At 45.6% G+C, this 12224-nt stretch overlaps 1 protein-coding gene and 1 long non-coding RNA gene across 3 annotated transcripts in view; one reads left to right on the top strand and one right to left on the bottom strand.

Annotated features, from left to right (window-relative positions):
• Positions 1-7915, top strand: part of PLA1A (phospholipase A1 member A) — a 32784-nt gene extending 24869 nt beyond the window's left edge. The window contains exons 9-11 of one of the 2 annotated variants that reach the window (XM_082460069.1): positions 3417-3525; positions 6668-6832; positions 7500-7915. In XM_082460069.1, coding sequence (XP_082316195.1) covers positions 3417-3525; positions 6668-6832; positions 7500-7584 — 359 coding nt within the window. In that variant the 3' untranslated portion in view covers positions 7585-7915. Of the gene's footprint in view, positions 1-3416; positions 3530-6667; positions 6833-7499 lie in introns of those variants that run through there. The other variant, XM_082460070.1, reaches the window with a different exon arrangement.
• Positions 5260-7145, bottom strand: LOC309659884. The gene is made up of 2 exons (XR_014263018.1): positions 6886-7145; positions 5260-5789 (listed from the first exon to the last, which is right to left on the bottom strand). It is a non-coding gene; the product is annotated as an uncharacterized lncRNA (long non-coding RNA).
• Positions 7916-12224: the final 4309 nt, after the last annotated feature.

Genomic DNA, 12224 nt, shown 5'->3' with positions numbered 1-12224 from the left:
CGTCTTGGGCTGTGTCCAGCCCAGCATGGTAGCTGAAGTGGGAGGTGAAGAACTGGGGCAAAAATGCCATGGGAAGGGAGAGGTGGGGGACAGCAGCAACTGGTCTTAGATGGAACCAAAACTTTTCAGAGCTAGCCCAAACCACTGCTCTATGGATGAGAACTTGGGGCGTCTTACCTTACTGTCGGTACACTGGTTCTCATTCCTCCGCACCCCAACATGGAAACCTGCCTTCCAGTGTAGGTTCTCTCTGGAGTGGTATTTGGGAGTACCTTTTGGATTTCTCCTTCCTGCATACATTTCCCCCTCCTTATTGCCCATCCTATGTGTCTCCCACTCTGGCAGCCCTCCTAGGTCAGGGTCCGTGAGGAATACTGAACCTTCATATACATATTCCAGCTGTTTACTATGGCTCCTAACCACTGCATTTCATTGAAGCTAAGATGCCAGCGATTGTGAGAGATGTTTAATGTGAGAGAAAAGGGTGTCTTAGAATCTATGACATACATTACAGGCTGAACCATCCTCCTTCCCTATGCTATTTTCATCTTAACTAGGTTGACTATACTTCCTGATTTTGTTATCCTGGGGTCCTGTTATCCTGGTTTATTGTGTGTTCAGAATAGAAGTACGCTGGTTTGGATGGGACATTATATGACCACCCTAATTCTAAATGATTTTCTGATCAGCTGGTGTCTGGTTGGTTGGTGGAGGGATCTTTGTGGCTATGCCTTCCTGGTACTAGAGGGCCTGGTGAAGTGTGAGACAGAGCCCGAAGCTCAGGCTCTGTGGTCACTCAGACCTGGATTTGAATCTTGGCTTCTCCGTTTACCAGCTGTGTCATCAGGAGCAAGTTTTTTTAACCTTTCTGAACCTCTATATACTTATGTGGAAAATGGGAAAAATAACAGTACCTATTTCAAAGAATCAATTGTGAGGATAAAATAAAATACCTAGTACACAGACAATCACCAGCACAGTGCTTGGAACTCAGTAAGTAATAATTCCCTTCCCTCTGTCAATGGGAGAATTTGGGAGACGAGATGGGGGTGTTTCTAACTTCATGCCAGAGAGAATACGTGGTTACTTCTTAGGAATAAAGTGGGTGACAAGAGTCATCGGTGGGCTTTCCACATGTATCAGCTCATCTGAGAACCCAGCCCCGAGCGGTGATGTGCCCAAGGCTACATGGGTGGGTGAAGAAGTCAGCATTCAACTCCAGGTCTTCTGACTCCAAAATCTTTACCTTTTCCAGGTCATCATCTGCCTCCATACTTGTGTCTCTGCCCCCTCTTCCAAGAACCTGCTCTTTTCAGCTGTATTTCTCAGTTACTCTTGGGTCTTGCCGCCCCTCAGAGGCCAGCCGGAGGGAGGACCTTGTCCGGGTCGGAGGCAGGGCTGCTGGGACCAGACACCCCGTTTCTACTTCCAGCTCCAGGGCAGCTTCACGGCGGCTCCTCTCTGTACGCACAGCCAGCGAGCCAGAGGAACACCTGGAAGTTAAAGGCACTTTTAGGTCCCTGCTAAGCGTGATTCACCAAGCCATACATTTTCTGACTGTTTCATTTTTGTTGTGAGACTCCCTCCCCGTTCCCCCAGGAGGATGGCTGTGTCTGTTTCAAAACCTCAGCGGGCCTGCCTCCTCTGAGCCTTCCCTCTCCTGGGGGTGGGGGGTACGGGGCACCCACCTGGCAGCCCACCTGGCAGCTCCCGCTCTTACCCACTCCTAAGCCATCATGGCACTGAGCTCCCATTGCCCAGCGCTCTTGGCCTGCAGTCACCCTTGGCCTCTGCCAGGCAGGCATCAGAATGGACAGAGAATCTTCTCCAAAAAATTCATTTGTCTAACAATATTACTTTTCTCTTGTAGAGCAATGTTTCACCCGAAATGTTTTCTCCGCATCACCTCATTTAATCCTCATCATGTTCTGTGAGGTGATATTGGGAGTTATTGATTATAGATGAAGGAACTGAGGCACGGAGAGGTTCAATGACTTAGGCAAGGCGATACAACTAGTAAGCAGCAGGCCTGGCCTTGGACCCAGCTCCCGTGGCAAACCATCCAGGGCTCATGTGCTGTTTCCCATGTCATGTTCCCAAGCAGGTTGGATTTCACTACCAGCTCCCACCCACCCAACGTTAGCAGACCTGGCCCTCCTAGGGCTTTCAGGGTAATCAGAGAAGAGAGAAGCAGAACCTCAGGAAACTTTCTTAATCAGTGATACATGCTGATAAAGGAAGAAGCGATATAATATATCAAACTCAGCCCAGAGAATTAAATTCCTAAAGCTATGTAATTTAGCCTTTTTTCCACATTGCAAATATCCACTCCAGTTCAGCCCTTGCCCATCAACATAACAATCTGCATCCATAATAAACAACTGAGAAAGAGAGACAGAAGGGACGTGGCATCTGATATTCCGCTCTGTGGAGGGGGGAGCGTGTAGCGCTCTCTTGTCTTCTTCTGGGTTCTTGGCAGTGAGTCCCGTTACTAACCCCATGAGCCCCGATGGACCACATCACTCCTCCAACTTAGACTGACTCTCCTTAAATTCACTTTGTCCCTCCTCCCAATATTCACCCATAAAACATGACAAATGAAAAAGTACAGGTAGGGCAGAGCTCTAGCTATGTCCCAACCACCAAAGGAGTCTGTGAAAATGTTCGGAGACCGAAGTCACTGCATGGTGCCACTAGATGGGCTTACCCCTAAATGAGGAAAGGATGGGGTGCTGGGGAAGCTGTGATCCTTCTTAACCTCTCTTGCCAAAGGGACAGCAGGTCTTGGGATATCACCGTGAACCAGGCTGCTCAGCCAGTCTGTGTCGACAATACCAGCTTTGAGAGCCTCAGTGTCTGTGCTGCCCAAGCGGGTGGAGATGCCACACAGGCACCCAGCCACCACAGGGAGGGCAGTAGTCATCTCCTGCACACGTGGTGGGTTCCCCGACACAGGGTGTGTGCTAAGGGGGGGAGGGGCGTTGCTCTATTTTATGAGTTAATTGTTTAGTATAAGATAGACCCTTTTTGGTTCTTTCAAAATCACACCGTCAGGATAATGTCACTTGTTGGTAACAAAGAGTGACACAGTGTCAAAGAGTGGCACATTCTAGGATTAAAAGTAATAATAAAAACTATCATGTATTGAATGATTCCTAGGCACAGGCACTGTCTAAGGACTTTATATGCATTAACTCATTTAATTCTCATTCAGACCTGTGGGGTATGTAATTTTATGATCCCAATTTACACTAGAGGAAGCTGAGAACCTGCGACAACAGGTAATCTGCTCCAGATCACACAGCTGCTAAGAGCTAGAGCGAGATTTCCTAACTGCCCTGCTGCTCTCTGGGACATTTTGTGCATTGCACCCACTGATCTCTGGCCCAGCTGTCTGCTCTGCTTTGGTTTCCTAGTGCACCACAGCCTCGTGGAGTTTTACTTGCAGGAGCCGAGAAACAAGGACACCTGCATCACAGTCACCTTCCTTAGCAGCAGCGTCACCTCCTCGGTCAAGATCACCATGTACGTAAGTGTCCCACATGGCTGGCTTCTCTCCTTCCATTTACATACATGCACATATATCCCAGGACAGGCACTGTGTGATCACTGATGGGTGGGTGGAGCCAGCTGAGCTGGGGATGGGGGTGAGGGTGGCATCTACCAGAGATGGACCCACAGACACATACTGGGCAACTGTTCCAGGTTCAGGATCAGTACTGGGTCCAAGTATAGTGTATTCAGACAATAGCAGACAAGCAGGCAGACAGCAGTAATGGAATGTCCCAACAGGTGGTGAGAATTTGGGGATAGGGTCCCTGATAGGAAACAGCATCAGGAATCCAGGCAGGGGGCATTAGGGATGTCAGCAAGTAGGAAGGCCTCAGCCATTGGCCCAGGGAGGGCTGGCCAGAGCCTGGGAAGCACCTACTCCTGGGCGGAGTGGTGGGAGGAGAGGGGAGCAGTGCTAGATGGGTTTCTAGAACAGACTCTCAGGCAGAGAGTCAGCAAATGAGTGCAAGGTGAGGGCCAGCAGGGTTGATGCTGAGTGGTGCCAATCCCTGGAACTGGGGCTGATTTCCTTCCTTTGTTGGGTCACACTTGGGCCTCGCAGCTGGTGGGGCCAGGCTTGAGGTAAGCAGGCAGAGAGCCTCAACTGCAGGGAGCCGCAAGCCTGGCAGGGGACAGGAACTCAGCAGCAGTGGTGCATGTTTCTTTAAAAAGTCATTGGTTAGTTACTCACAAGCCAGCAGGAGACAGACTAATCAGATAAATCACTGTCTCAGTCAGGGTTCAGTCTGGAAACCAGAGCCCAAGCCAGGCACTCCAATAGAAGGAAATTAACACAAAGAGCTAATTACAAATGTGCTGGGAGAACTGAAAACCCAAAAGGAGGGTGGGGAGGCAATGCAGAGATCAGCAACAGGAGTCTCTCCACCCCAGAGCCCGAGGGACAAAGCCAGGTGGTGTTGGTAGAACAAGGAATGGGATGGGGGGTGGAGGGTGGGAATGACTGGCAGGAGTTGGAAGCAGGGAGGAAACGCAGCTGCTCCGAATCACTGCCTGAAGCAGTCTCCCACCTGTGCCGGGGAGCCTGAGAAATGTGGTTTGCAGGGGGATGGATGGAGCACAAACAGGGACGTGACCAGTGCCCATACACAGAAGTGCACAATTGTCAGCAGTGGCAGGGGCTACGAGAACAAATAAGATAGAGCCTGACCAAGTGTGAAGAAACAGTGTTTGAGTTGAGATCTGAAGGATTTGGAGGATCCTTCCCCCCAGACCAGGGGTTAGTGAGATATGACACGGGGAGCAGACAGCAGTGGGACCAGGCATGGGGAGAGGAGGTTGGAGGGGCAAGTCAGGGTCAGACCATGCCATGCCTGGAAGGACAGGGTTTTATCCTGAGAGCAGTTTGGAGAGCTGCTGGGAATTTTAAGCAGGAGAGTGACGGGATCAGATTTGGGTTTGGAAACATTTCTCAGGCTGCAGTGATGGACATTAACGGTGCTGTCAGGGAAAGACAAGTTTCTGCTGGGAGGAGCTCACGTCTGGGCTCCCAAACACTCTGCCACCAGGCAGGGTTCCAACTCACCCAGGCCGCACAGCACAGGACAGCAGGCAGTCAGGACACCCACACAGATCTTGGGGTGGCCACGTGAGCCTTGCAGATATAGCTGAGTAATTTTCATTAGATCAGTTCAAGGTCACATTACTTCTGCAAGGGTGTTTTTATCACCTTTCCAGCCCACTGGTAGATGAGCCGACACTGGCAGGAATCATGACAATGACACACGACTCTGGCTGCTTGTTAGAACCACCTGGAGAGCTTTAAAGAATACTGACAGCAAGCCCCACCCCAGACCAGTAGCAGTAGAATCTCCAGGTATGGCTTCAACCACTACACTGTTAGAAGCTCCCTGAGTGATCGGAATGGACATCCACAGATTCCTTCTTCTTTCTCCCCAAAGAGATTTGCGTTACTGTTTTGAAGAAGGCTATCAGAACATGATTATCTTCAATTCCTTGGTTCTTGTTTCCTCTTGCAGAACAGAAATTGAAAAGAAGGGAGGGGGTTTATGTGTGGTCTTTCCCCTACTTTCTATAACTTTGTGAAACCCCAAGATTTCCTTCCAATTAGAAAATTTACCCAGGCCAAGTCCCCAGGCCACTCACTCACAGTGTCCTTTGTAGCCCTTCTAGTTTGCAAGCTCTCCATCCAAGCAGACTCTTAAAGTGAATAATCTTCTTATTTTTTCCTCTGAAATACTTCAAAACACTTTTGAAATCTAAAAAAAAAAGAAGAAAGAAAGAAAGAGAGAGAGAAACTAAGAAAATGGAACAGCTTTTAAACAAAGTTTTACCGAATCATCCTCAAAAGGACAAAACAAACTATATGACTAATCCTGGGTTAGAAAGTACACAAAGAAGACATTTCATCAGTGTGAAGAGGCCAGAAAGGAAAGGGAAACCATGCTCAGTTTAGACAACACCCAGTGCCACAGCGGAGGGGAAAGCAGCGCCCTCCGGGCTCTCCCTCTTTCTCACAATGCCTCTTTCTGAGCCCAGAGGGGACTGGAACAGGCCAGAGCAGGGCACAGGGGAGGGGGGGCTGGGGCTTAGACCTAGGGCTGTGTGACTCCAAAGCCACAGCTGGGAGGAGACCACACCTGGACTCCACCGCAGCTCTGTCTGGCTTCGAGGCCTGTTGTGTGTTTGTTCACTTGTTTCCATCTACACTTTCACACTCAGTCTAAAATAGAGTAGTCCTCACACAAAATTCTTGGAACTGAACATCCTAGAAGAGGCCTCTACTTCCAGGTAGATGGACCTGAGACTGAAGATATTCACTAATCAGAATTCAGATCTTCACTAACCTGAATTCAGATGTTCACTAACTCGGACCCTTTTCCAGATGTGAAAATCCAAGGGCTACTATTTTGCTGCAGGGTCCACTTATTTACTTTCAAAAAGCAACACCTATTTTCTGCATCACATTCAAAGCTGTGAGGGTGTGGGCCGAGGGGCTGGTGAGGGTGATGCAGAGGACCGTGGAGCCCACCTTCCAGGAACTAACGGACCGGGCTACCCGCAGAGCCCCTAGGAGCCAAGGGGAGGCAAAGGCCAAACATGTGCGGCAGTAAGTTACTTTGCCTTTCCCTTACAGACCTAGACAGCAACGCCACGGGAAAGGAATCATAGCTCACCCCAGCCCTCAGTGCCAGATAAACCAGGTGAAACTCAAGTTTCAGCCTTCCCACCGAGTTTGGAAAAAAGACCGGACTGTCATTATCGGGAAGTTCTGCACTGCTCCTTTGCCCATCAATGACAAGTAAGCTCCGTATCCACCCCGCCCCAGACACACCCACAAGGACCAATCCTGACCTTAGATGTGGCACTTGCTGAGGTGCAATCTCATCACGGGTATGAGCTTCCTTGATGCGGAGGTGACAAAGACCCAGGGTCACCTCCTGCAGGGCCATCTTGGGTTGGGACGCTAAGAAGACAAAGAGGTTGGACTTAAATTCTCCATCCCCACTTTAATATAAGAAACTCCATTTTAACTGAAATATATATATTAAATATGTATAGATAATTATAACATACAATATATATAAAAAATATATTTTTATATATATATATGTTTTATTACCTGCTATACTTAGTTTCTCTGTAAGATTTTATTGGAACAAACATTGCTCATTGCATATTTCCTCTTCTTTGGCCTCCGCTGGTCACAGTCGTGGGTGTGGATCCAGAATCCCTGTCCCCTTTACCCCGCCTCTAGCAGGCATTTAGAGTATTAGTCTTACCACATCTGGCCCTCAGGGGACAGAAGTGGGCTCGTAGTAATCCAAGAGTAATCATCCCATAGACGATTGTAGAATTCTTTCACCTGACATCACGGAAACACAGGCTCACGCAACTCTGAGCCCTCTCTCCCGACCAACCAGGAACCTGCCCTGAGGACACACCCTCTTGTTCCTCTTCTCTTGCAGTAAAAAGACGGTCTGCTTACCTGAGCCAGTGAACTTACAAGCAAGTGAGACTGTTTCTCATGACCTGAAAATAACCTGTATATAGTTAATATAAGGGCAGGATACATCTCCCTGGATTGGGGGTGGCGGTTCAGCTTATTCTAAGCCATTACTACTAAGAAAGAACGCAGAAGTCTTGGTTATTTTCCCCATAATTAGCCACCTTAGAGAGGAGAGAGAGCTCATTTTACAGAGCTTTATCTCCATTGTGAATTTAAAGAAGCTTACAAAGATACCATTTCAACTTTCCTATTCATACTTAACTGCAATTGCCCCATATCCTTGGACATCTGTACCTAGGATTCAATAGAAACATATACAGGAAAAAGGCTCTTTTTTTTTTTCTTTTTCAAATAAAACTCCATGGAATATCTGAATCGTTTAATTGTTTTATTGGTATGGAATTCTGTTATGTACAAAAAATGTGATTTACGGTCTGTGGGATTGGAGAAAACAGTAGATGCTGAATTCTCTATATTAAAATAGCAATTGTGAGACTTTCCTGGTGGCCCAGTGGTTAAGAATCTGCCTTCCAATGCAGGGGATGCGGGTTCGATCCCTGGGCAGGGAACTAAGATCCCACATGCCACAGGGCAACTAAGCCCGCGTGCCGCAACTAAGAGCCAAGGCAGCCAAATAAATAAATAAATGTTTTTTAAAAATAACAGTTGGAAAGAAGTGCTTGGTGTAAGAGAGGGGGTGGAGGGTGGGGAGGAAGATGGTGCCACTCACCATCCCTTACCATTGCCTTCTCTGGGTATCTGGAAGGTTTGGGGGATCAGAGAGATCTTTTGGGAATATAGGTGGATTTTCTTTGGGTCAGTGTTTCCCAGACTTTGATGTTTATAAATAACCTTGTATCAAGCCACAGTCCAACAAGAAACAGATGGTGTGCTCAAATTGTGTGATTTGAGAATTTAATAAAAGAACTATTTATAAAGGTGTTAGTAGGAAGTGAGGAAACCACAAGGGACAATGCAGTTCCCTGGGACTGGGGGCAGTGGGAGCTACTACCATCCTACGTCTGAAGAGGCCAGAGGAAGGAGCACCAGAGTCTGGAGACAGAGAGGTCTGCGGGACCCTTGGTCAAGGAACAGTCATCGGGCAGCAATCCTGCAGGGAGAGAACCAGGGAAAAAGATTCTCCACCCTCACTCTTCTTTCCTCCCCCATTCTTCTGGTACTCCCACTGAGTGATTGCAACCAGAAGCCAGAAGGCAAGAGGCATGTTGATGTGGCCCCGGGGTATAAATCAAGGCAGAGAAGGGTGAGAATGGCTGCGATGGCCGTGGGAACAGACAGAGAGACATGACATACCTTCACTGCTTTCTCCATAGCCAGGTACTATTGGATTCCTCTATACTTAATGATTTTGTTTAACTCTTAAAAACCATTTTAACCATTTTTAAGTGTACAATTCAGTAATATTCACTACATTCACATTGTTGTGCAGCCATTACCACTATCCGTCTCCAGAACTTTTTCATCATCCTGAACTGAAAATCTGTCCCCTTTAAACAATAACTCCCCATTGCCCCTCCCCCCAGCCCCTGGTGACCACCATTCTAATTTCTGTCTCTATGAATTCTACTCTTCTAGAGTACCTGATACAACCATACAGTATTTACTTTCGTATCTGGCTTGTTTTACTTAACATAATGTTTTCAAGGTTCATCCATGTTGCAGCATGTGTCAGAATTCCCTTCCTTTTTAAGGGTGAATAATGTTCCATTGTGTGTATAAACCACATTTTGCTTATTGATTCATCCATCAGTGGACACTTGGATTGCTTCCACCTTTTGGCTATTGTGAATAATGCTGCTATGAACATGGGGATACATACAATGTTTGAGAATTTTTTTAAAAAACCTAAATAAATGGGCTTTGAAAGGAAACTGCTGACTTGCCGATTCACTCTCCACAGTAAAGGCTGGGTGAATGATGCAAGCAACAGGCTGCAACTGCTCCAACTTGGCCAAGTCACCTAGGTCACCAGGAGAGAGAGGGAGCCTTTGTCGGAAGTACAGGTGATGCATTGTGAATGCTCACAGACACACTTTGTTTTCTGCACTGTCCACCCCAGTCGGTAGAACAACATGTTTGAAGAAACTTCTTCAATATGCAGGATTGGAGTTCTTTTTTTTTTTTTTTCCAAAACCCAAACCCCTCTTTTGTTTTATCCCTCCCTTTACTCCACCCAGGTTCCCAGCAAGAACCTCCCTAGAGACAGACCTACCCTGGGCTGTATGAGGCTGCACTTCCTGTTCTCTTACTTTAAATCACTGTTAGACTCCCTCACATTTTATGTTGCTCCCCATCAGAAACTTTAGATCATTACCTTAAATGGAAAACCAGTTTCCCTTATCATAAATTAATCCTAAAAATAAATACAATGAGAGCATAACAATGTTTAAAATTCCAACTAGATACCGTGGCTTGCTGCAAGCTCTATGCCCCAGGCCTGTTTTTTCCTTATTAAAAAGCAAAGATTAACAAGTATAAGGGAGATGTCAAAAACTTATCAACACCAAACAGAGACTTTCTTCTATATATGTAATCAGTGGACTGAAAGAAATTTAGAGCCGGACTAGCAATTTCACCATGAGATTTGATGTTATTTAAGGCTGGGTCTATGTGCTACCTTAAACTGTCTTGCCCAGGGGTACACTGCCCACACTCTAGAAAACCTGGCTTTACATAGGTGGAATGTGTGTGGGGTTAGGAAAAAGGGAGCGGTAACAGAACTTGCTTGATGGCAGGGCAAAGGCAGAGCAAGGGTTTCCCCTCCACACCCTTGTCGCTCCCAACCCCTGCAAAGAACTTTTCTTGAACAGAGACTACCACGCAAGTAATTCAAGAGTCAACCCCTGCCCTTACGTGGCACTGCACACATGAATTCCAGAGGCTTCCTCTCTCTGGTCACTCTACTCTGAGTGTGTTCAGTTTGTACTGCAGTCCCAGGACCGGGCTCCGTATACCAGGCCTTCTCCCCCAGGGTACACCAGAGGCACACGTGCATTTGTTCTTTGTTGTAATCCTCCATTGCTTCACCCAAGAGTCGCTTTAGGGTTACCCACAATACTTCAGCTTTTAAAGGTCTGTATTCTTATTGATCCAGCTTGCTTGCTTTCTTGTGGAGTTGACTTTTTGAACCTGAATGAACTTTCCATGTAACCCAGTTCCTTCACATATTATTATTGTAGTCTCTCCAACCTGTCGGGAATTTTTCACATGCTAATCTTATCCTTAAGAATACTTAGCTCTCCCTCCAAACTTTATGTCATTTATATCTATTATCTATATGCAGATATATGACATATTTTGTAGACTCCTTTTTCATAACTATAGCTAAGAACTTGAAAGGAGAAGGTCAAGGGTAGACACCTACCTCTAGAAGCATCTTTAAGATCAGTCAATACTCTGAACCTTCACGTATATTTCTAACTCATGTTTATCTTGGCTACTTACATATTATGAGAAAGCTTTCAATTCTTTATATTTACAACAATCCCCTGATTAAAATATGATTAATTTAACTTTAGCATGACTTAATTCCCAGAAATGCAGACTCCTAAAAATTGCTACTTTATTTCCTAAATACATGCAAGCAAACTTTTTAGTGATTTGTTCCTGGACTTTGCTGGGAATCAACATCAAACTTCCTGATCTCTAATTTTAAGAGTCTCTGCTTTCTGATTACTGTAGCAAATATATTCATCCACCGTTTTCTACCTCTTCTCTTTGGGATTATCTAGTGATGACTGAATAAAGACCCCAGTTACCCCACAAAGTCTTCCTAAAACAAGATTATAATTCAGGGTCTGAGTACCAGGATTGATTTAAAGCAGTCGAGTGATTTCAATCTTGGTCTTCATGTTAATTTCCCTCCAAAATCCACCCCACCTTACTATATATATATATTTTTTAATTACAAAAGCAATACATGTGCATTTTAACAAGTCAGACTGTAGACACATAGTTTTCGTGGCCCTGAGGTAATAAATGTTAATAGCTAGATGTATGTCCTACACATCTCTCCACATTAATACAAATATATACACACATGATTGTTGTTGTTTTTTGTTTTGTTTTGTTTTTTAACAAAAGTGAAATCATAGTACACACATCATTCTGCAATTTTCCTTTGTTATTCACAATATATCATGAATATCCCTCCTGGGCTACACATAGACTTAATTTATTCCCTGGATGTATACATTCCACAGCATGGGCATTTCATAATTTAGCCAACTGTTTTCTTGGTGATGAATATTAAGGTTGCTTCTAGTTTTCTTCAACTACAAATGATGCTGCAATAAGTATTTTTGTACATCTATTCTCATACTGGTGCCTTCATTTCTATATGATAGATTTCTTTGGTGAGAATAGCTAGGTCAACAGATATATCAAAAGGTTAGCAGTGCTGGATTACTATCCAAAAATGTCATACGAATTCACATACACTCTGACAATGGTTGAAAGAAATAGTCTCCTCCTTGCAATTACTTATGCAAGTAATTCCTTCCCTAAGATAAGTAGCCCAAATCACCAAATTTCTCCTGTGGAGTTACTATGTGCTGTTCAACACTTTCCAAGTTGGCCGACCAGTTACGCATCTGTGAAATTGGAATGATGCGCTCTCCTTCAGAAGTATAGGGGCCTGAGATTTTACTACCTTTTTGAAATG

The sequence above is a fragment of the Balaenoptera physalus genome (genome assembly GCF_965194825.1).
Source record: "Balaenoptera physalus genome assembly, chromosome: 4".
NCBI classification, from domain to species: domain Eukaryota; kingdom Metazoa; phylum Chordata; class Mammalia; order Artiodactyla; family Balaenopteridae; genus Balaenoptera; species Balaenoptera physalus.
Note: the sequence above shows the minus strand (reverse complement) of the source record. Positions and strands in the feature narration are given on the sequence as shown.